Genomic DNA, 25,907 nt, shown 5'->3' on the forward strand with positions numbered 1-25,907 from the left:
AGAAACCGCGCGTTACTTAGGCCATCGTGCCGCGAAGAAAGGTTTTCCGTATTGTCGAATCAGCGATGACGCAACGAGGTAGCCACGTCATGTCCTGAAAACGACGATTGTGACACAGTAATCGCGCGAAATCGGACATCGCGGAGGTGTCGATGTATGCCAAATTCTTATCGGGGTCGTCGAGGTGCATTCGATTCTCTGCATCATTTTTAATCTGTCGGAAAATTATTTTTACATAGATATCTACACAGAGAGAATTTTCTCTTAGAATTTACCCTGAAAATCATTGCAATCGTGGGACAATATATGGTATAGAAAGAATTTTATGAGAATTTCTCTGATTAATATTTATTACAATAAAAATAATATCTATCACAATAAAATATAAAATATGTTGGAATTATTTTACTATGCAGTTTAATAAAATTAATCAAACGTGTTTTATATTTTATTGTGATAAATATTAATCAGAGAAATTATCATAAAATTCTTTCTATATCATATTGTCCCACAATTGCCATTATTTTCAGGATAAATTCTAAGAGAAAATTCTCTCTGTGTATAATTAGCTATAAGAGAAAAAAATGTAGTCAAATTTTTCGATAAAATGCATATCGCGCTGATAGATAATAACGTTATCGTAACGTTAAGAATGTGTTGCATTGCATTATCGTATTTATAGCTCGCGTTTTTCAAAATAGCGATAAACGTGACTCACGCAAATATAATGGCTGACGCGATGCTTCTGCTTGTGACAACCGTTTCTAATTTGTGCACGGCCACTTCTCGTGCTGAATGCTATTTTCTGCAGGTAACACGGACCGTTATTATATAAAGCCACGTGCGTGTAAAAATAATTTGCTGTTAATAAAAATTTTATCGCTAGAATAATAGAAAAAAAAAACATAAGATTTAGAATGCTGTAACATCTTTATTCTAACAAAATTTTAAGTATTTTACGCGTCTTTCTTATTACAAAGTAGCTATAACGGACAACCGGATTTGCTCGCAAAAGGATCTTCCGGTTGGTCGTGTGAATCTTTCGAGACTTTATCCGGGATCGGGATATGTTCGGTAAATTTCTCTTCTTTATTCTTTCGTGCGTGTCGTAATCGCCGCTCTTTTACTAAACTAAGAGGTTCCCTTGTCCAGGAAATGGCTCTTGGAAACATGACGAGGTGTCTTCTCGAGATGTTGCGATGATTACACGCGGGGTCTGGATTAGAAAGGAATATTCCGTCTCTCTTTCTCGACGTATCATTCGCGACACAGTTGAGAGAAAGCAGTGTGTTCCATCAATTGGATTCGCGGATGGAAGTGATTGATGTTATTATTTTTAACACGCGACGAGTCTCATCAGAAAAGTCTGTCGATTTCAAGCCAATTTAATTAATCTGAACGGTAACTTTTTAAGTAAATTTTTTTTTTTTTCTCTCTCAACATGATCGATTTTCGAGATTGTGTCTGTGGAATCGTGAAAGAATTTCGCTCCAAGCTCCAAGACGACGTCGCTGACGATCGCATTAATATCCTTCGAAGAAAGACGGGCAATAGGAAATCTTCGCGTTTTTATCCGTCCTTGCGCAACACGTGAATCTTCGAAGTTACGTAACTATCGTCAATCTCTCTCTCTCTCTTTCTCTCTCATTAGCCGTTTGTCACTCGAAATTGCACACATCAGGATTACAAAAGTTTAATTGCGTTACCAGTTAAAGCGTGCCTAATTCGCGTTGCGTCGATAAATTATGTAAAGCATTTATAGCGCAACGTTGACGGACCGTAACGTTGCCTCTGCGAATTCACTTGAGAATCGAGTGTGTCCTTACGTCGATTCACGGCCTTAAATCTGTTTTACGTGACGAAAGAGAAGAGGTCGGACGCTTTCACACGCGCACGCAACGCCAAAACGTGGCGTGTCTCATCGCAAAGTGTTAGTAACTTGGCTTCGCCATCATATATTAGATGGACGATTCATTCGGGAATACCAGAGAAATGTTTCTCGATCATTATCGTTTGAATCCAAGCTCCACGATTATCGACACGACTATGTAAAATAATTTCGTTATCTCATATTTTTTTCTTTTAAAACCATTTTCGATTTGTTTCGAATTTTTTAAATACACAATGACACACATTTATGCTTTATTATCTATATTAAATATAATTAATAACTGTAATAAATAGAGAGCAATGTAAAATTTTTAACTTATACCTCTATAGTTTATTATTTACTTAGTTATTTTCTTGTTATGCGTTTCGTGCGATAATGAGCGCATTCTAACGTTCAAGCATCCTGGCATCGGCATGTTACAAGAGCCGAGGTAACCTCGGTCTGTTCTACTTGAAGTTACTCCGTCTCTTTTGCTCCTTCATCGCGATCTACACGTGGCAGGCGAGATAATTCGAGTCACGCGCTTCTCCACGTCGCTTTCTGGAACCGTCGAGTCGCGCTTCGCACGGCGATGAGTTTCGAAAGACGTCTGGGCTGATAGCGCCCCACCGTGTTCAATGATTCGCCGATACGTGCCTGCGGGATGTATTTGAGAAAAATTCTGAAATATATTTTTTAATGATATAGAGACAATTCAGACATATTGGATTTTAAAAGGATGCCATCAAAATCGATAGATAAAATGAAATAAAATGGGTTTTACGCGAACCAGAGACGAAATATCAATAATTGGGCTGGATAACTTATTTGACAATTCATTTCACGTGATCATTGTTTTAATATTGAATTGATTATAGATACAATATTTAATTGCATTTAAATTTGATTATAATTATATTAATTTTTGACATTATGAAAATTAGAAAATTGTCTAAGGAAATAAGGAAATTTTTATAAAAAACTTAATATAAGTTTAGGGTGACAAACTTTGCATAGTTTCTGATAAGAATAAAAAAGGTTCCGATTTCGACGGATCTGATTTATTTTCGTGAAAAACATTCAAGGCGTTTATGCGTGCACGCGTCCTCCGCCCTCGTTTATTTCCATAAAATATCACCAAGTCGGCATCGCGTGGCGAGAACACTCATGGAAACGAGTGACGTGACCAGAAAACTACTTGTGGAAAACGATCGAGTCGTGATCGCACGCGACCCAAATAACGCTCGTAACGGCATCACATGCAATGGGGAGTCAGCCTGGGCGTATCTCGTTTAATGCAATGTTGCATCTCGAAATTCCTATTTTCATAGTCAAGAGCAAAACTTGAAGAAAAGAAATGGCAAATATTTTACGGCAATGAATATGTAAAATATAATAAAAAATTAATATATGACTATACAATAATACAGTTTTGATGCATTTCTCGAGAAAGCAGAGACTTTTAGTATAGGTATTATTCTCTTTTTTTAAATATATTTTAAGACCCTCGACTTTAGAACTCGAGATGTATACAAGCAATAAGTAAGTCGTTTTTCTACTAATCGCGAATATTTCTTTCTATAGTAACTATCAGCATCGCGACAAATGTTGAAAACACGGAGTCGTTGATCCAAATGGCAAACGTGCCAAAATTAGAGTACGCGCGCACACGTTTGCTGTAACTGTTAGGTCTTCCAAGTTAAATTCGTCGCGCGGGCCACATTTAATTTCAAGCTATATCGAGTGATGGCACATAGAGAGAATTTTCTCTTAGAATTTACCCTGAAAATCATGGTAATCGTGGGACAATATAGTATAGAAAGAATTTTATTAGAATTTCTTTGATTAATATTTATCATAATAAAAATGATATCTATTACAAAAATATAAAATGTTTGATTAATTTTACTATGCAGTTTAGTTAGTTGTTTTATATTTTGTTGTGATAGATATTATTTTTATTGTGATAAATATTAATCAGAGAAATTCTCATAAAATTCTTTCTATACCATAATATTGTCGTCCCACGATTACCATGATTTTCAAGGTAAATTTTAAGAGAAAATTCTCTCGGTGCAGAAACACAATCTTGCGAACATCGAGCAATGATCGTTTATGCGCGCTCAACATACATTTACAATTTACTGTACATTTCGCCTGTGAGGCAAATTTAACAAGTATCGCGATTTTTTTATCAAAATAAAATAACGATGTGCCTTGTCAATTTGGCGATAAGTTTTTTTCCATGCTGTTTTTCTATGATTTCCAATCTCGTGCAATTGCTCGCGATAAGCTCATAACAACACGCCAGATAACATTTAAACGTTGAGTGGTAAAATATAACTTTGGCACAAACGAGAGAGAAAAGAAGAGAGAAGGAGAACAAAATTATTACACATATTATTTATAGAGCTCTGCGTTTGGCAGACATTGAATTTAACAGCGAACAAAAAAGTATGCTTTGCGGGATACTTTGAGCGAACAGATTATGAGGCGATAAAAAAAGAGCTTTAATTGCAGAAATCAATGTTTTTAAAGAGAATTCTTATTGATACGTTTATCCACTGAAAAAAAAAAATTGTTAACTTGACTAAACCTTTCAACTAAATTATTATTTTGTTAATTGAACATATATTAGTACTTGAGTCAAATATACGTTTTGTTAAATTTAATATGTTATATTTAATTTAAATATTTCTATATGTTCAATTAACAAAATAATATTTAGTTGAAAGGTTTAGTCAAGTTAACAAATTTTTTTTTTCAGTGTCGATGTTAATTTTCCGCGCAACGCGACCTGGAGGAGATCTGGAGTCTGGAGGAAGGATTCGCTCGTGCGACTTTTGGATTGCCCGTAATAAGATTTCTCACATAGACCGAGTTTGAGTTTCACGTGCCATCGTGCGAGCGGAATTACCGCGTGACTCAACGCGTGCTGGCGATACGTATTTATCACACTCTGTTATTTTCTGTCGCTGTTTCTTTCCCTCCTCTGTCTCTTTCTCTTTCTCCATGCTTATGCACGTGTTACGTGCTGTTTGACTTTCGCAAGAATTTGCGTCTGGCCAATCAGCCGTTTTTCAGTCAATAGAGTTAACACAACTATCACCATTTATGCGCCAAGTGACTAAGAGTTGTGATTTTTTTAAATATTTGAAAAATTTTTGTTGGGAAGAAAAACATTATATATATTATACATGGTTTAATATAATTATAATTGTAGAGATAATCTATTTGAAATGTTGTTTTTGTTTTTCGAAAATAGTAGAAAACCGAGATAATTTATAAGATAATCATTTATCGAATTGGTTAGACTCTACTTGTCTGTATCTACTTTGTCTGTATCTACTTTCTCATTGCCGGTGACTCCATCTGACCAGCGATCGACTAAACTTTGCATTACATTAATTAATTATATACAGGCGGCGATTTGATTAAATCATATGATACAGCTGTTTGAACAAAGTGCAATTAATTTGTTAATTAATTTGACGATTAAGAATCAGGATTTAAACACTCACCGCGGCTTTGTCGAAATTGCTTCGTGTTCGTGATCAATTCATAATCGTTTTGTCCGATCGTACGCGCGCTGATTTAACAATACGATGACTAATCGACAAAACAATCTGCGATTCGAGATCGCGTCACCCATCTGATCTCACGTCACGTGCCACGTATGGGACTACACAGTTGAAAAATTTGTGTTAAATTTAACAAATATCACCTGTCCCAAACGGTCCACAGAAATTTTTGTGTTAATTTAACATAATACGGATATGTTAAATGGTGACACGAATATTGTGTTAATTTTAACATAAAATAAATGCAAACTTCAAATAAACTTAAAATAAATTTTGTGTAAAATTAACATAGTTTTAATGTAAAAATTAACTAAAAAAATTGTTAATTTTTACATTTTATCACCCCCACTTACATTATAAAGTAAAATTAACATTTTTTTTCTGTAAATTTTAACAGATAAATCTTGTCACTAATAATACGGAACATATTTATTGTGTAAAATTAAAAATAGATATACATTGTATTATTTTTACACTTTCTTTTAGTTGTTTTAATAATTTAACATTTGAGTCCAATTAACATAACAGCAATATGTTAAATTAACACATGAATGTGTTAAATATTTAACACAAAAATTTTAACGGGGACCGTTTTTAACAAGAAAACACAAATTTTCCAACTGTGTAATTAAAGAGGCGGAAGATATCATCGTCAGTTTTTGCCGTCGCGTTTATTCGTTTTTCACGAATCGAAGCGCTCTCCTCGTGCGTATTTGATTGCTGAATATCAGCATATTGGACTTCGCGCGATGGCCATTAATGGCCATTAATGGCGTTGATAACAGAATTCTCTCGATAGCCGATCAGGGGTTATAATCGTTCTATGAACCGACGCGATAGTACAGTTAAATGTGTACGCGTAAACAAGTGTTATAGCGCGCAGTATATTTTGATCAGAAGAGCATCGATGTTCTTCAATCTCTCGTTTAGTTACAAGTACGCCGGAATTAAATAAGACGACTAATAATTCGATTAATTGAAGCATTCTATATACATATATTCCAAGCTAACATAAGATTAAGATAAAATTTGAAGACAAATGAGATGTTTAATTAAATTGCGAAGAAAAATTGACTTTAGGTTTAATAACGATTTTATGCAAAGATAAAGCAGTCATATTTATGTCACTCGGTGTATAAGTGTGTATCCGTATATTAGGCATTTCCAGCATCAAAATTCGTATTCGTTTAATTAAATATAATTAGTCGATTCGATTATAATATGATTCGATTAATTCATTTCAATTGATTTAATTGTTATTGATTCGAGTAATTAATAATGAATTATTGCGACGAATTGTTAATGCTCGGACTTTGACCAACGAAAATATTTTCTTGCAACGAAGGAATGAGAAGTGAAGTTTAAACTGTTCGTGAAAACATCACGTGAACGATTCTAATAATAGCAGACGTTGTATCCAAATAGCGTTTGTTAAATGTCACATTAATATGATTTGCATACCGAGCGTGTCGGGTGGCCACATTTAAATAACATAAATAACCATTTTTCATTACAAATCAGGAATGACCAGAATACAAAGCGGCATCTGGCTTATCGATCTTTTTGAAAAATGGTCTTTCGTTCATTTTTTACAAATAAAGATATATCGAACAAAAGCTGCGCGATAAGCTACATGTTAAATATACACGATATCATCATAGATACTATAATTGTATTTGTATATCGAGGCGATTTAATTGGCATCGAATGATTAATCTTTATCGAATCGTATTCGAGATACTCTTTCTCGTGTGACATCGCATACTTTTCCATCAAATATTCGGTGGACCGATCGCCACATTTTTTCATTCGCGTATATTTATTTTCGCATAAGAACGCGATACCTCTCGGCTCGGACACGCGACACCGCGACGAAAATAGTGTATTACTGAATGCGTCACCGGTTTGGTGAAACAGGACGTGTTTATCCGCCGACGCGTGTGCTTCATTCGCACGATCACATGTTTCTTCTCACCAGTGTCTTTTCTTCTCCGTGATTTTGCGTAAACTAGACAGGCGACGTCAGCCGAACGCGGCGAGGAAGTTTAAATCCGATGAGCCATCGTTTTTTTTTCACTCGCTCATTATGTACATATACATATACACTATACGAAAGGAAAGTTTCTACCGCGATAAACAAGTGAATAATTGGAATTCCTTATTAATCAATCGATAGAAAAACTAGATGTTAACAAAAAAATGATTGATCAAAAACTGGTACGCAATTATCGTGTTGAATAATAATCATCAATATAATTATATATAATAGCACAATATGAAGTTGCCATTAATATTTTTTAAGCGATTTTTTTAATCGCGATTGTAAATAAAATGAAGACACTAATTACATAAATTGCTCTTTTATGCAGATAATATTCTCTAATATTTATTTAGTCGATCTCTCTTAGCTCGAGAAGACATATACGAATCTAATGAAATGCTATAGATGCGATTATTTATCTATTAATCCCATAATTGTCCCGGAACAGTATACATATAGAAATAATGTTTAATAAAAAGTTGTTATGCCTCGAGTGGTGTCACACGTTATTAACGCGTTCTCGAGCAAAGTGCGCGTTGCAGCTGTTCAAGGTTCCTCCTCCGGGGCTCTTGATCATCCGACGCATTTCGACATTGGCTTTTGCTCGCCGAACGAATCTGAATTTATAGGGAGATACCATTCAACGCGCCGTGTTGTTTGCGAATCGCAAGGTCGCACGATTGCCGATTGACTTCACTGGCGAGCAGGAATTCCCGACGACGGGTCGCCTCTCGCGATGTAGGACAAGACGTATATGTAAATATTATAATATGCGCGGCTGTCATGCGATTCATTCCGCGCCCAGCAACTTCGATAAAGGAACGGGCTGATTTTATACTGATAAAATCGGATCGAAATAATGGCGAAATGACGGTAACATCTATAGTGTAATGTGTCGCCGAACGCGCGTGTCAGGAAGCTCGCGCTCGTGGAATTTCTTATTTTTTTCCCGCCAATTCCGTGCTGTCGTGTCGATCTCCAGCTGTCTCGACATGTTATGTGTGATCGAGTGATTTATTTTTGCATCTAAATATAGACGCAACGCCATGTACCGATTTGCATAAGAGAGCTGGATTTTCCTCGTCGTTCGATACTCCGCTTATACGTGTGCGTATGCATAACTTGTATGCGCTAATACTATCTTTTTTTTAAATACTAATAAATAAACATAATACATAATACATAAATTCATAAATTCATTCAATTTTTAATAATTTATATATTTCGAAAAGAATGAGGAAAAATGGGAAATAGAAACCTTACGCCACAATACATAGATATACATATACACTGAGAGAGTTTTCTCTTAGAATTTACCCTAAAAATCATGGTAATCGTAGGACAATATGGTACGGAAAGAATTTTATGAGAATTTCTCTGATTAATATTTATCACAATAATAATAATATTTATCACAATAAAATATAAAACATGTTTGATTAATTTTACTAAACTGCATAGTAAAATTAATCAAACACATTTTATATTTTATTGTAATAGATATTATTGATTTTATTGTGATAAATTTTAATTAAAGAATATCTTTTCATACCATATTGTCCCACGATTACCATGATTTTCAGGGTAAATCCTAAGAAAAAATTCTCTCTGCGTATATATATAAAATATATGTTATCAATAGATATTAATTTTTTTATACATAATTTCCTTTTACTACAATTTAACTATCTAAAGATTCGGTCACATATTTTACACGCTTATCGTTCAGCGTATTCGGAAATTCTGAAATGATGGAATCTGTCGATGATTTGACAGTTTTTTAAAATGACGTGATTTAAATCGCGAGAACTCGCCAACGCATTGGGATCGAAACAAAAATGAATTTGCGCAATGCGCAGGCGAATCGAGATGATAAGAGTCTCCGGTTTGCTGCTTGTTGTCGTCGTCGTCGGCTGGTCGTCGCCGAGATGCTAGAATCCGGTGATGCCCAGTTATCGTTTGAAAAACACTCGCTGGACCACCGCGGTCAGCACATTCGTCGATAAACCCCCGGTCACACATAATGCGAGCTTTCATGCCGGGTATACGCGCCGGGAGATCACCTCGTACCGGTTATATCCGGTACGCCGATAACTCGACCCCGTTAAAGCGGTTTTCGCTTTTTTTCTCGCGTCGTTGTTGTCGTCATCGTCGGATTTCTTCTCCGTTCCGTCGCTCTGTGAGGCAATCGCCGGTCAATGTGCACTTTGAAATAATTTCTCTATCCTATACTTGGACTTATCTTCGCTTCGCTTGCTTATGCTGTTTGCATGATTTATAATCTATCGGACAGTTCGATAATTCAATATACCTATCATTAGATCATAAATTTATTGAATTGTACTTTACGCGTAAATTATGATTTATTAATATCGGGGCGTTTGTGACAATTAATTAGATTTAAATTTACAAGTCATTAATATAACTAAATGTGATTTTTAAATCCGGCCTATAGAGCCACGCACGAAAATTAATTCTAATTTTCCAGAACTGTATCTCTTGGTTTGAGAATACTAAGTTCCATCAATTGACAATCCTCGAACTTACAACGGGAGAATAGGCGAGAAAAATATAGATCCGAAAATCGCTGAATCGGGAATTAATATAAATTATATTTAAATTGTTATATTTTTTAATTATTTGCAATTCAAATTTTTTATATATACCTACAGTTAAATTTACTGGCTTTACTCTATTACCTATTATTCTCTAGATATTAATTATTACTGTAATTCACACTCACACATACATGCATATAGATGAGAAGAGTCGATAATGAGATTAGCATTTACAATATTGGAGCAGTTGGTTTTAGAGAGACATTACAATAATTTTATATTTAAATCGCATACTCTATTATTAAACTCACAATTGCACGTGTTGTATGTTTTTACTTTTGCATCTATTCGTGTCAAATCAGACTTTGTAACTGAAATTATTGACAATTCAGTGCCAGTAAAGATTAGCAAGAAAGATAGCTGAATAACGTTGTTTTGTGCATTTTATGCAAGATAAGGACATAATAATTTGTTATTTATTTCGTGGAAGAAACGCATGAAATTACGTCAGATTTGGCGAAAACAACTTTTGCCGTGGTGGAATGTTTTATTTATTTAATGAAGAACAAAAATCTTTCGTTGATCGATTATAAGCGTTGATAGCGTCGACATCAGTTCTTCGATAGTCTTTAATTGAATGTCATGAATATAGTAAGTTTTAAATTAAACGAGATGTTTCTTTTAGTAAAAAATTTTAATTTTGGAGATTATTTAAAACATTAAGAATTTCTGCAAATAAAAAAACAGTAGCTCAACTTGTTTCATAATTTTGAATACATCTTATTTGAGTAATAATTCAAATTAACACTCGACTAACAAATTATTTAATGTCCAAAATAAAAATATTTAAACAGGTATACAATAGTTTTCCGTGTCATTGTTATTAGGAGAAAGTTTAAGGGTAGCTATTTTAAACTTTTCAAATAATCTGCGAAGAAAGATATCAATTGATTCGATATATATGTAACAATGTGAGAAACGTTTGTCACGCATGACAGATCGTCGAAGCTAAATAGAAAGATGATGAATGTAATTTCGTTTTTACAGCGTAAGGTAATAAATAGATTGTGAAGTACTGTAATTAAATTCTTCTTGTCACACTGTTTATGGGTTTCTAATAAATTTTAATGATGCTGTTTAATGACATGTTTGGATGTAGTAAATACATCGCCAGAATGATTGAATCCATTAACATTTAGATCCAATATATCCAGATAATTAATGTTATCGTTAATGTTGTCATATGTTGAATCGATAAATTTTTAATATTACGTGTTTTTTAATATTATATGATTTTTATCAGTTGCTTAATTTTTCATTTATAATGACTGCTTAATTAACATAATGGTTGCTTAATTTTTCATTCGGTGCTTAGGAAAAGAGAAGTTTAGATTACTATACATTAGATTGTTTTTTTTTTTTTGTGTGTAAGTTAACATAATTCCCCGATAAATTATTATAATCTTAATTAAATCGATCCATTATTGATGCTTCTTGATAAATTAGAAAATGTAATTTGTTAATTGAATATTTATTTGTTTTCAAGTCAATATTTAATTGCGTCATATTTGGTGATTTTGTCAATATTAATTAACAATTTGTTATATATATATATATATATATATATATATATATTGCTCTGAGATATGTGTAGTTATATACACATATCAGCAAAATTATTGACATTAATAATTAAATATGCAATTACACAGGAATGAATATATAAACATTTAATTAATTCAATTAATGTGTTTACGATTTATGCAACAAGATATGTTTAGGTATAGGTATATAATTTTCGATATAATTTATATCAATCGCATGTAGAATTCTTTGGAATAATTAATCGATAAATCTCCTGCTCTATTAAATCAGAAAATTACCTTCCTTTACAATATGTAAATCGTTTGATATATAATTTATGAATAATTAACATGAGTATAATGACATTCTTGTACATATATTAGCAGTATTTATGCATAATGTTGTTAAGATTAAATCTTTTCGCCATAAGATGTTTTATTAAAATTGGAGCCGGCTTTATACATATAATAATAATGAAATATGTAATTTAAAAAGATTTAATTCGTTTTTTAAAACAAATTTTATTGTAAAAGTATATTTACGGTTCGAAATTAATTAAATTTTTTATTTAAAAAAAAAAAAATTTTTTTTTACACAAAATACATCCATACATGTGTATCATGCAGAATTGTGCGCCGTAAAATGTTCTGTTAAATGAATTTAAAGTTTCTTTTTTTTAGAATTTTCGCAACGTTCGTAAATATTTGTAAATTACTCATGAATGTTTATAAACGTCGTTGTATAACGCAGTTCGAAAGAAACGTATCGGCGTAGTGCGAGAATTGACGGAAAATCGACAAAACTGCGCGATCGTAGATAAGTACGGTGGGGCTATCGTTCTGACCAAGACAGAGACCCCTCTGGCGCGGCTCGACTCGGTGCGGCGCGGTGGACATACGCGTGTTGCCTCACGTGTTGGGTGTAATGCATCGCGTTTCTGACACGTGATGCCTCGTCGTCGGCTCGACTCGACTCGGTGCGGAGCGGCGCGGCATGACGTCTCCCTCCCGGTCGCTGAAGAAACGCGAGCGTCGAGGCTCGTCGCTCGTAGTCGTCGTCGTGCCTGCCATTCGCGAGCACGCGTAGCGTACAGCACCTCTGTTCGGGAGGCATCTCTGACAATGAGTCTGAGTGTCAGTGGAAATCGAGCAATCCTTCACCGAGTTTTAATTATCGTATCGCACACATAAACTTTGAATAATTTTCTTAATTTGAAAATAATTGTATAAGATATATATATACATATTTATATATCTTTAAAAGGATAATATATATGCATAAGTAAATATACAATATAAATTTAAATAAATTCTTTAAATAATTATACATTTTCGCGATACAACAATAAATTTTGATAATGTACAAAAGATATAAAATACGAAAGCAAGCACACGTGTCAAAATTAATTTGAACTAAATTGCGTGTGGAACAATTACTATTACAAACTTTAAAAATGTTCGAGATAATTATTCGGTATAGTGCGTGAACTGTTGGTGTAAACTGAAAGATAGAATTCAGAGGCGAGTTTTCCACGTGGGAAAGATCTTGCTCTTCGAAAATAAATTCTATCCTGTACAGAGACCTTCATCAATCAACATAAAAATTTTGTTTATATGATACACATACACGTGTATATAAATCATATAGTATCTGTGCACGGGGATATTTTCTGAAAGAAAAGCAACTGGGAATAGAACGGTCGATCTATGAGCGAATCGATACCTTTGTTTGCTCCGCAAACTTTGTGGCAGAAGATTCGATAAGAAGGATCGTTTCTTTCTCTTTTCTTCCGTGTTTTACCACTCGAGGCAGGATGGTCACGCACAGTATGGATAACATTCTAAACATGCAATACTATCCGACAAATAGCCACATCGATATATCGATGCACTCGCCACCGCCAAGGAAGAGACGTTGTTTGAATAAAGAGGTGAATATACTTTCGTCATTCCGAAAGCGAAATCGATATCTCGTTTTTTTTTACACACGGAGAAATCGGAACATGCAAAGTTTTACAGTTATATAAAGTTTTATATATCCACACTGAGAGAATTTTCTCTTAAACTTTACCCTGAAAATCATGGTAATCGTGGGACAATATGGTATGGAAAGAATTTTATGAGAATTTCTCTGATTAATATTTATCGCAATAAAAATAATAACATCTATCATAATAAAATATAAAACATGTTTGATCAATTTTACTAAACTGCATAGTAAAATTAATCAAACATGTTTTATATTTTATTATGATACATGTTATTATTTTTATTGTAATAAATATTAATCAGAGAAATTCTTTCCATACCATATTGTCCCACGATTACCATGATTTTCAGGGTAAATTCTAAGAGAAAATTCTTTCTGTGCACATTCGAAAAAAATTGCTCCGAAATGCCTGTCATGTCAAACGCATTCTCCTACGCATCTACGAATTTTTTATCTAATTTTTCTTTTAATGAAGTTCATCTGAACACTAATATTTCATTATCTCTAGAAAATTTAAATTATAAAGTCGTAAAGGGATGCTAGCGCGTTTCTATAAATAAATTTTGGTCCAGATAAGGGTTGTTTTAAGTTAATCAAAGAATTTTGATTATTTTATGTGTATAAGACTATTATTAAACAATGACTACTGTCTTTATCTCGATTTATATCATTTCTACGTCATTCTGCCTTCATTGTCGGCCACGTTGGCCGCCCGCGTAATTTAGCATGAATGAGTTTCATGGAAAATGTTGCGCTGGCCGCTCGCCAGGAATGAGGATTACGTTACCGTTGTTTGAATCCTATGCGCTCGTAAATTAGTGCGAAACTCGAGACGTCATTGTGACGTTGCTTTTGTCCGTTTGCTATTTAAAACGCATAATTGTGCGTGCGAGGCAAAACCCAAGCATTTCTATTCTCTCGTAAAGTTTTATGAATCTATAGTAAACATTCATATAAGAGCGATCGCGAAGAGTAATTGCATTTTGTATATAATAATTATCTCGAGGAATAAATTGCGATTATCTGAAGCCTTCAGACTGAAGGAATATATTGGTTGTTTTGAAAGAGTGACGAATCGAGTTTTAAGCAAAATGCAGTTATGTAAGATTTTAATGTATAACTTGGGAACAGTGGGGAGGGAGTTATAGATATGATACAGATAGCTTTTTAGAAAACAACAAAATTTTAATTATACTGCTTTTAAAATACGACACAAATATGGAAATTGTTTTCATCCAAAAATTGTCTTACAATTTTCAACTTTTTCAAAAAATCCAATTTTGCGATTGCAACTGAAAAATAATATGATATATTCACTATGCATTTCGCATAATTTATTTCAAGAATTCGATCCTGAAATTAAATAAGAAAAGAAAGTTAAAATTAAAAAGTTTCGTACAATTATGTTGAATTCTGTGACTAGCGAGATTTTTTTTTCATTATATTACATTTTCTTCGTGCCTGAACGTTCGACATTATCTTTCCGCGATTCGTGCGATAGACGAACATTTTACCGAAAAGCAGTTACCTAATGAGTGCGACATGTGCTTCGAGACCGTGATAATCGACACGTACAGATAATCGTGCTCCAACAATGTATCACGATATGACCTTTAAAGATGATAACGTGCTTTAATTTGCACGCGATAGCGTAATTGCCATCTCTCTCATTCGCGATGTTGTTTTAAAATGCGTATGGATGGCCAGAGTGATTGCTCAACATGAGACTACATTGATTTTATTTTCACCCACTCTAATATATACAACTTATATATGCATATACAACTCTAGAAGTCGTAATTTATCTGTTAATCTGTTTAATCTCGTCACACTCTTGTCTGACTATATCCCGATTATTACTACTGCAGATTAAATTAAATCATATTAAATTAAATCATATTTAAAAAATTATTTGGCATAATTTTTTTTTAATCAGAAAAATTCAATTTTACGTGTCGAATTTTATTATATATATTAAATGTGATTTGTTTTCTTTAATATTAGTGATATAACATACGATTATACGCACGTCAAAAAGCGACTGTTGATTCTAAAATGCTGTTGCGTCTGACAAATAATTAAATTATTTGTCTATTTATTTGTTACAGCAAGATCCGATGTCACATAGGATCATCGAGAAGCGTAGAAGAGATCGAATGAACAATTGTCTGGCTGATCTCAGTAGACTCATACCGGCAGAATATTTGAAGAAGGGTCGAGGCAGAGTCGAAAAGACGGAGATCATCGAGATGGCGATCCGCCACATGAAGCATCTTCAAGGCCTTCGGCAAGGTGAGTCTTAATCGATTCAACCGCAATTCTACCGAGTAAAATCATCTCGGGAGGAACGGAAATATATTACGCAACGTTCATTCTATTTTCGCAAATTAGAACAGAGTCAGTCATTCTGTACAAGCAGTATATGTAGATCACGCAAATATTGATATTTGCAGACCGCGAATTAGAAATGTGCGTTCTCTCGATAGCGACACGTCAGCCGTACAGTGTCATTACGTTGTTGCGGCAATAGTCGTTAAACATGACGATGTTTTGTACTTTAGACACCAAGCACCCGTCCGTGACACCGGTACACACGCATCCCGAGGATAGCGTGGACAGCGTGTCCCATTCGACCGCTACGTCCACCGCGACGGAGCATTACAGGCTGGGATTTCAGGAGTGCCTGAACGAGACCATGCACTTCCTCGAGGAGGTCGAGGGCTTCTTTGCGAGAGATACTCTATGCGTACAGCTCTACAATCACTTGCAGCAGCACTGCGACAAGTTCTTAGCCAGTACATATCGTTCCTATATATTCGATTTTCGAAAGATACATTTGCTTAACTCTCTCTTTAATCTCTTTTCGTTCGTTGTAATAATTTGAAAAAATAAGTACAACTTCAAGCTTCGTACCATAATGAAGATATTATTATGAAGAGTCATCTATGAATCTGCATGAGCATTTCATCTCCATCATCGAGTTTTCAGAATTTTCGTTTAATTAATAGAGTGGTATAAGTTTCCTGATATCTTGCTCCAGGTGATCGAGTAAGCTTCCCGCATCCCGAGCTACCGGCGACGAATGGCGCGATAAACGGCGCTGGCTATGCTCATGCGATGATGTGCCAGCCCAACGGTGGTCACTCGGATCACGGTTCAAGCTCGGGTATGAGCTCGTTCGGCGACCCGGAGCGTCCGCTGCTGCGATCGGTGATCGTGCCCCCGCCGACGATCGTGAGCGACGACAGTAACCACAGCACTCATTCGCACAGCACGCCGCCCGGCACCGGCGCGGTCACCTGTCGGCCGACGAATTACAAATTCAAGAGCTCGATTAAGCAGAGGTTCTCGGCCGAGAGGGTGAAGTCGTGCTCGTCGCCGGTGTCGAACGGCGTAGGTCTGGACAAGCCACCGTCCTCGTCGTCGCACGGGGTGCCGATCTTCGCGCTGCACGACGCCGGTTCCTTCTACGTACCGTTGACAGTCGAGGCGTCCATGATCAGGCCCTACCTGAGCTTCATCCCGGACACCGGGCCCGACATCGTTCTTCATCCGGTCACGATATCGGTCAATTTTAATCACTTGTCGCCGCCCGCATGGTCGCAACACCACAGCCCCGTTCATCAGCATCAGACATAAGAGAGAAGCATAATATGAAACAAAACGGTTTGATTGCTCGTACCTATCGTAGACGACGTATTCCCAGTTCTTTCGATTGATTTCTAATATCGATTTTTAATGGACACACTAATATAAAGCGATTATAAAAATTTGGACGAGTTCTTGGATAATATGTCATCAGACGTCGCGATAAAACCGAGAGCGATCATAAGGCCGTCCGTAGTGCTTGCGAGAATCACAAGCAACCTTCGTAGTTGCTCTATTTTATTAGTCGCAATACGCGATAGACGGAATAAAGCGATCTATATACGTTACAATTCATTGCCATAATTAATAATTTCGCTAAATCGTTATACTAAACTTTGGAAATATTATAGTTCTTTGGTATTAATCACGCGAAATGCATCTCATTATTTGCAGAAACAATTAACATGTTCCGCCGAACTGATTTTAGTGACTTTATATTCACGTCACGTGGATCGCATGCGCTCGATATTATCGAGATTAATAGTTTCTGATAGTTTGCTTATAATATTTTGCATCGTGTATAGATCGCTTGTTTGGTGTACGTTGCGTGACGCCGAAGTCAAAAATGTTTGTAACATTTACCGAGGCTGTGGGTCGTTTTAGCATTTATGAGATGAGAGAAAGTGAGAGCGAGAGAGAGAGTGAGTGAGAGAGTGAAAGAGAGTGAGAGTGAGAGTGAGAGTGAGAGTGAGAGTGAGAGTGAGAGAGGAGAAAGAGAGCAAGTTAGAATTGTATGTAAGTAGAGTATTAAGAATAGGAAGTCCAAGTCGTTTTGACTTCGGTGTGTCTTTCTTCGTCGTTAATCTGTATAATTCAAACACCCGTTTTCCTTCTTCTTCTTCCCTAAACGGATATTTCATCTTGTTCTCCTTTTCGCTCCATTTATTCTTCTTGGATTTGCTTATTTTCCGTTTTGTCGATTCGACAAACTTCGCGCATGCTGTGTTCTCTTAGTCAAGAATCAGTATGAATCAGTCGGTGAGTACTATAAGAATTTTGTGATAAAAATTTAGAATTGAATTAAATTGAATTGATTGCTGTTATTCTGTAAATTGCCTCGGTCATTATGAATTTTGTTTGCCTCGCCACGTGACTATGTGCTGCAAGTTCAAGATGGCAAGATGTGATCTTCCGGAAAGATTTTGAAACGATCATGTATAGAGCGAAAATGATTTATAGCATTTTTTAACACATAATTATTTTATTCGATTATTTGATTATAATCCCTTTGATTTTTTGATATCTCCGTGATTTTTCCATTTCTTGCAGTGCTCACTACGGATATCGAATCTTAATCAATTGTATGTATATTGATTATTTCGGTGAAGAGAAACACATGTCGTGTTTCAATATCAAGTTGGGATCCGGAAACAAATTCATTCTTTTACTTAACATGTAGAAAAATTCATTTCTGTTAGGTTAACGCAGCAAACGCATGACAAGTAGATGAATGTTATCAACCTGACAGAATTGATTCACGCAGAAGCGGATGAGCGCTTGTTTCGAAATCCCGACGAATCGATCCGTGTAAAGTATACCGACGATTTTCCGTACTCGAGATGTAAGTTAGCGTAAAAGTGCCTACATATATCGATTCATGAATTCCACTTATGTGATTTTCTCGTATGTACGCAAAAAAAGTGTTTCATTATTCTTTTCTTTTCCGCGAATAATAATCCTGTGTCATTTTCGATCACGAGAGGATTGAGTCTGCTCGACGCCCCGCCAAAGAAAAATGGGCCTCAGCAACTAAAGACTGACCAAGACCTGCATTACACTAAAAATTCTTGTAAGAGATCACTTGCATTAAATATATTTGTACATACTATGTCTATAGTTGTAACTTTAACAGAGAATTTATGCGGAATAAATTATATTTACCATATATAGAAAAAAATAGCTCCTTTCTGGTGTCGATTATCAGTTTCACATATGTCATACCTGTATATACATCCTTGCCGAATCACAATCAAAGGTGAAAGAGTAGTTTAAATTGTCCAGTTGCGATAGATAGGATTAGTAACAATTATTTGCCATCGCGAGAATTATGAGAAAATATAATCGGGGAGAAAATAAATAGACCACTGGAGAATCTGCAATTAAAGATTTTTTTATTACATCAACGTAATACTGGCTAAGGGGCAAAACAATATCATAGAACGCGTCTATGGTCAGCGGGAAGGTAGTAGAGCGCCAAAGTTAACGTGGGCGACTCGCGACGGATGTCTCATCCTCTTCAAGGAGGCGACTCCTTCTTCCTCCGCCTTCCGAGAGGGGAGGTAGCCGGCGACTCGCTGACGACGGAGGGGGAGCACATAGTTTCTCTAATGATCCCTAACTACAGATAAGTATCTTATAAGTATAATAAAACTAATCGCGCGCACAGCGAGGCAACCAAGTCTCGGAATAAATCAGCCTTAACGAACCCTTCGAAAAGAATCGATCGAGTGAAGTCTTGCTGGGACGCGCGAGCCAGCGGACGGTGCTCGCCTCCGGGTCATTGTCGCTGCGGCGATAAATACATATACATTCGTTGCGACGTCCCGCGACATCAATGAAGATATCCAACGGACAAAGAGAAAGAGAGGCGACGCAGCCGCTGCCTCGCTCTTCCCTCTCGCTGTGAACGAGAGGGAGAAGAGATCCCAGGCTCTTCGCGACACCCCGTTTGTTGTTGTTATTTGCCGGATGTTGTATTTCATCAATTGAAAAACCTAACTACACAGAGTCCAAGGGAACTGAGTACCTGGTAATATCGGACACATATCGTCAATTATCGAGTAATTAATGATAAACGCGGTAAGACGCGGGGCTACGCGTTCTCCTAGCATATGTGAGGCGTGCGCGGGGCATGGGTGAACTGAATGTGCAAATTCGGATAGATGCGCGGGTTCAACACTACCGGGTAATGTAACGGGGGTAAGCACAACATCTTATGACTTTTGGTATTAGTCGACGAGTAGTAGTAGTATGAGTCGAGCATAGGGGCAGCCACCGCGGCGACGTGCTGCGTCCTAACGGTGGGCCCCCGCTGCGCGGGGACGCCTGCTGGCGCTGGCATGGGGCACCAGCCGGCGGACTGCGAGCTTCCGAGGAAGCTTGATGGTTACTTTTTCTTCTGGGCTTTCTCCGCGGCCTTTGTTACTTTGCCCTGGGTGTCTTTGAAGGTGACGCTCTGCGAAAGAAAACGAATCGTTAAATAATACATATAACATTCTCATTTCACTATGTTAGAATTAACTTTGTTATAATTTTGCAGCAATAGACGTTCCGTAGAATTCAATTTAGAGAAGAAAATAATTTTATTTTTATAAATAATAAGATATAATTGTCTTTAAAAAATGATCAAATTTATTCGATTCTCATTAGAAGGAAAACATGCGAAATTAAATTTTTGTTACGATAATTTATACATAATAGTTATTTTCATATGCAATTTGAATTGTTTCGCAATTTGCAAGTTCAAAATAAATAAAATATAGATAGAGAATTCTGATATATTTTATCATAGTAAAATAATCATTATGCAATAAGTAGATGAGAATTGCATAACGATTGATTCAAAATTGAAAATTAATTTATAAGATGACTTGGTCTATTCTTATCATATCCCTCTCCTTTAGATCCCCAACCTTCATCATTACCTTGATAACACCCACGGCGACAGTTTGACGCATATCGCGGACAGCGAAACGACCCAGGGGTGGAAACTCCTGGAAGGCCTCGACGCACATCGGCTTGGTCGGCTGCAGCATCACGATGGCCGCGTCGCCGCTCTTGATGCTCTTCGGGTTCTCCTCAGTAGTCTTGCCAGTTCGACGGTCGCATTTCTCCTTAATCTCGGCGAACTTGCACGCGATGTGGGCGGTGTGGCAATCGAGCACCGGCGTGTAACCGTTGCTGATCTGTCCCGGGTGATTCAGTACGATCACCTGGGCGGTGAAGTCTGCGGCGCCGCGCGGTGGCTGATTCTTGGAGTCGCCGGCCACGTAGCCGCGCCTCAGCTCCTTCACGGAGATATTCTTCACGTTGAAGCCGACGTTGTCGCCCGGCAGGGCCTCCGTCAGCGCCTCGTGATGCATCTCGACGGATTTCACCTCGGTGGTGAGAGCCGCCGGCGCGAAGGTAACCAGCATACCTTAAAATTACAGATCAAAAAATTCTCATTGGTCTATCTTTAAAATCTTTGAAGACAAAGAACATTGTATTTAAAAGATAATTAGAAAAAAAATCATTTTTTGAATTCCAGCCATATTCACCTGGTTTCAGAATACCGGTCTCCACCCGGCCGACAGGCACGGTTCCGATACCGCCGATCTTGTAGACATCCTGAAGCGGCAGTCGAAGCGCCTTGTCGGTGGGCCTGGAAGGGGGCAGGATGGCGTCGAGCGCCTCGATGAGCGTTTTGCCATCGGCGTTGCCGTCCTTGCGCTCCACCTTCCAGCCCTTGTACCAGGCCGTTTTCGGGGATGGCTCGAGCATATTGTCACCGTGCCAGCCGGAGATGGGCACGAAGGCGACCGAGGCGGTGTTGTAGCCGATCTTCTTGATGTACGACGACACCTCCTTCTTGATCTCCTCGAAGCGGGTCTCCGAGTACGGCGGATCAGTCATGTCCATCTTGTTGACGCCTACGATCAGCTGTTTCACGCCCAGCGTGAAGGCGAGCAGCGCGTGTTCGCGGGTCTGCCCGTTCTTCGAGATTCCAGCCTCGAACTCGCCGATACCAGCGGCGACGATCAGCACCGCGCAATCCGCCTGGCTGGTTCCGGTGATCATATTCTTGATGAAGTCGCGGTGACCGGGCGCGTCGATGATGGTGACATAGTACTTGGCCGTTTCGAACTTCCATAGAGCGATGTCGATGGTGATGCCGCGCTCGCGTTCCGCCTTAAGCTTGTCCAACACCCAGGCGTACTTGAAGGAGCCCTTACCCATCTCCTGTGCCTCCTTCTCGAACTTCTCGATCGTCCGCTTATCGATGCCGCCGCACTTGTAGATCAGATGACCGGTCGTCGTCGACTTGCCAGAGTCTACGTGGCCGATCACCACGATGTTTATGTGAATCTTCTCCTTGCCCATGATGTCGAGGTTCTAGCTACCTGCGAAGACAAGTCATCGAAAATTCAGAGGTAAGATATGGAAAAAATAATTATTATTGCCTATTCTTCGTCTTTTCGCTACACGATACAATATCTGTATATAAACTGGTCTCCGATATTAAATCGGAGATTTATATTATAGACTCAAGGGAGACCGTTGTAAGCTAGTGTGTTGAGCCTTTACATATTGTAGTTCGGCTATAGACAATTCTAAAATTGTGGTTTTATAAATAAGCTGTTTTCTATCAGTTGCTTGTTTGAATACTGTACGGAATTTAAATATCAATATTAGGCGTGTAAAGTACACAAATGTTATACATAATTAATAGCTTCGTAAAAAATTTAAACGCAATTTAAATTTTCATTAACACATTGCATGCACATGCGGGAGTGAAAATTATCGCTTGAGGCCGCATATAATGTGCTAAAATATCTATATCTATATATATTGGAAAATATATATCAGAATAATTTTTAATTATATCTAGACGTATATTTTTTTACGCAATTAAGAGACTATATTTAATACTATAATATATCTCCGACAATTAATATAATTGCGATTTGTGATATTAATTGTGTTTACGCTTATCTTTAAAATATAACGCGAGAAAAGCTTCGTGCATAGCGCGTTGATCGGACATTAAAGAGGCAATAAATATTGATGCGTGAGGACAGAGGACCTTTCGCACGCCACAAAGGGTATTGATTCGTTTCAAGGAGAGACCCACGCAGGGCTTGTGAACTCTCTCTCTTCCTCTCTTGACGTTCGTGTATAAATATAAGTGATATCGAATCGAGTGTGCGCCGTTATTTTCCACCGAGACAATTGCGATTTGCCGCGTAAAAAGGCGAACAAACAGCGTCGATTCGAATGAGCTTAATTAGAGGGCTAGTTCGACCGCGTTCCGCGATGAACTCATCAAATCGGAACGTTCGCGCGGCCCAGGTAATCCATCCCGCGAGTCCGCCTTTTAGATCAATAAAGGGTGTATGATACTGCCCTAGCAATCTCGGCCTACGTACAAGGTGCGGTGCAAAGAGTGTTTTAAAAATTGCCTTCGCGATAGACAGACGAAAGGCTATATTAAGCCGATGAATATCGGATTCGTGTCTCATAGTAAGGAATTTTAGATTTCGATATAAGGAGAGTAATTAAAAATTATTGTTTAACCAATTATTTTTCAGAAAATTCCGAAATTGATTAACTAAATAATTATTTAATAATTTTTTAAAAATGACTATTTCTTATAACTTTGAACATTTTTTTTATACCGAAAATTTATCAGGATTATAAGACATCAAGAGTCATTTAAAAAAAAATTATTAAATAATTATTTAGTTAATCAATTTCCGAATTTTCTGAAAAATAATTAAATAGTTAAATAATTACTCTCTTTATATCGAAATCTAAATTCCTTATTATAAGACACGAATCCGATATTCATTCGCTTAATTTAGCCCTTAACGTCTGTCACTCACGAAGGAAACACGCAACTTTAAATAGAGAAAAAATGTTCAAGATTCTATAAGAAATAAGTTGTCTGGCGTTTAAATTTTATTCTCATTGCATACATTCTTATCGAGTTCTTATAAAGTTTAAAGTTTAACTGTGAATTAAATTATACAGCAAATCCATATATTAATGTACATAAGGCAAAAAAAATAAGAGACGATTGAGAAAGTCAACACGTTAATCGTTATTAATTAAATTATTCTCTTTGCAAATTTTTTTTAAGAAAGAATAATCACTTAGAACGTATACTTCATTTTTATAAAAATACGCTTCTTATTGCAAGAGCGATTCATTCAAAATCCGCGGCGCATATTAGACTATCGTTTATATCAGAAAAGCTCGATATATGTAAATGAAGAGAGAAAAAATCAAATTGTAACCGATGTCGATACGAGTGTTTCCGAGAGACGCGTTTAGAGAATCGGTATCGTGCAATTAGTTTGCGTCTCTTCATTTACGCCTCTGCTTTGCGCACGTATAATGCATTGCAACCCGCGTCTGTCCATAGAGCCGGCCTCTTCTAATAATAGTCATAGCCCCACGAAGGCGGCCATTTCTCAGCGACGATTACTCGGTCCGAAGCATCGCGCTTTCGCGGTGTCACTAAACTAGGAATCCCATCGAGAAATCATCACCCCTAAGAGCGTTTCCTCACGCTTCTCTGCTTGTACGAATCCGATCATGCGGTCGGACAGCCGGGAACTTCGCTCGGATATTCTCCTAGAGTCCTATATACATTCGGATGCGATCTACATGACGTTGCGATTACGACACATCGCGCAACGACTTCGGGACCATCGTCGGCGAATTGGTACCACTTACCTCGATCGACTGTTGGCCGGAATCGATCGATCGCGAAGACACACACCCGGATCCGCACCGAGTTTCCACCGGGTGAAAGAATAAATCACGTAATCCTGGGAAGAGTTTCGGGGATTAAATTCCACGTTAAAAGCACACAACCGGCGATTATTCAATCGAGAACGTAAGAATCACGTCGCGTAATGGCCGGTTTTTCCGGTTGGTCGTCACGTTCGTTCGCCAGACTCGCGCCGCTCGGAGGAAACCCTTTACCTGTCTGCTCCGAGAAACCCCCGGCTCGTGAACGCGCGACGAACGAGCTTACGAGATGCGACGAGTCGAGGGCGGATTCGCCCGAGAAGCGGCGCGCCGGCTCGAATCGATACTCGTTGCTGGCTCGTCGGCGCGCGTGAGCTTGCCGGCTCGAGCTTGCAGAACCGATTGAAGTCAATTCCCTCGTTTGACGTTTGAGAATGTTACCTCGATCGAGAATGGTAATTAATTCCTTCGTCGTCGTTCGAGATGATTTACTTACCCTGGGATTCGACGTCGACGGATCTCCGCTTGGAAAATCACCGCTCCGACGTGCTTTCCGCGTCTTGCCGCGCACGCAAGCTCGAGAAGGAGAGAAAGAGAGACAGAAAGAGAGAGGGCGCGAAAGGGTGAGAGGGTGGACGACCGGGAGAAAGAGAAAGAGAGAAGGCTCGATCCCGGGATAGATGAACAAACGATCGCCGTGCCATCTAAAACGAGCTTACAGCGCTTGCGTCCGCACGCGTTTCCGCGTTGCGGCCCTTTTCGATTGGTCCCTGGCCGGCCGGCGAGCGTCTATTTTCCTCCTCGCCTCCTCGGCGAGAGAACAAAAGAACGACTCGGTCGTCGTGGCCGACGCTTGCCGCTCGCTCGCGGTGCATTCCGCTCCGATGCGCAAGCTCGCGCGCCCCAGGTCCGTACGTTTCCGTCCTTTCCCAAAAAACATGTTTTTCGCCTCGCGCCTAATCCGCGAGAAAAGCCACGGCGTCGTCGGCTGCCGGCTGTAATTAAATTATGGGATTGTCGACGATGTATCTCGTGTGCGCGCTTTATTGCAATTTTTATTGATCCCCCGTTCGCATTTTATGTACTCAGCGTTGAAGCTGCAGGGACGTTGCATTTTGAACGGCGGGAAATCCGAGAGCTATTTACGCGACATACATTTTTCAAGAAATTTTTGATTT

The 25,907-nt window shown here is 37.8% G+C and overlaps 2 protein-coding genes across 4 annotated transcripts in view; one reads left to right on the forward strand and one right to left on the reverse strand.

The window, feature by feature from the left end:
• The window catches only part of Cwo (transcription factor cwo), a 48,764-nt gene extending 30,717 nt beyond the window's left edge, over positions 1 to 18,047 (forward strand). For 2 of the 3 annotated variants that reach the window (XM_083037222.1, XM_083037223.1), the window contains 3 exons: positions 15,732 to 15,915; positions 16,185 to 16,418; positions 16,664 to 18,047. In XM_083037222.1, the coding sequence (XP_082893348.1) occupies positions 15,732 to 15,915; positions 16,185 to 16,418; positions 16,664 to 17,262 (1,017 nt within the window). In that variant the 3' untranslated portion in view covers positions 17,263 to 18,047. Of the gene's footprint in view, positions 1 to 12,338; positions 13,565 to 15,731; positions 15,916 to 16,184; positions 16,419 to 16,663 lie in introns of those variants that run through there. The other variant, XM_083037225.1, reaches the window with a different exon arrangement.
• Positions 18,048 to 19,363: 1,316 nt separating this feature from the next.
• Ef-1a-f1 (translation elongation factor eEF-1 alpha chain) lies at positions 19,364 to 25,115 on the reverse strand. Its single transcript, XM_083037221.1, has 4 exons — positions 24,712 to 25,115; positions 21,531 to 22,373; positions 20,916 to 21,409; positions 19,364 to 20,446 (listed from the first exon to the last, which is right to left on the reverse strand). The coding sequence occupies exons 2-4, from the start codon at positions 22,351 to 22,353 to the stop codon at positions 20,378 to 20,380; spliced, it is 1,386 nt and encodes a 461-aa protein (XP_082893347.1). The 5' UTR covers positions 22,354 to 22,373; positions 24,712 to 25,115; the 3' UTR covers positions 19,364 to 20,377.
• Positions 25,116 to 25,907: the final 792 nt, after the last annotated feature.

Source organism: Prenolepis imparis, unplaced genomic scaffold (assembly GCF_030444845.1).
Source record: "Prenolepis imparis isolate NDT839.2.m4 unplaced genomic scaffold, iyPreImpa1.0 SCAF_4, whole genome shotgun sequence".
Taxonomy (NCBI): Eukaryota; Metazoa; Arthropoda; class Insecta; order Hymenoptera; family Formicidae; genus Prenolepis; species Prenolepis imparis.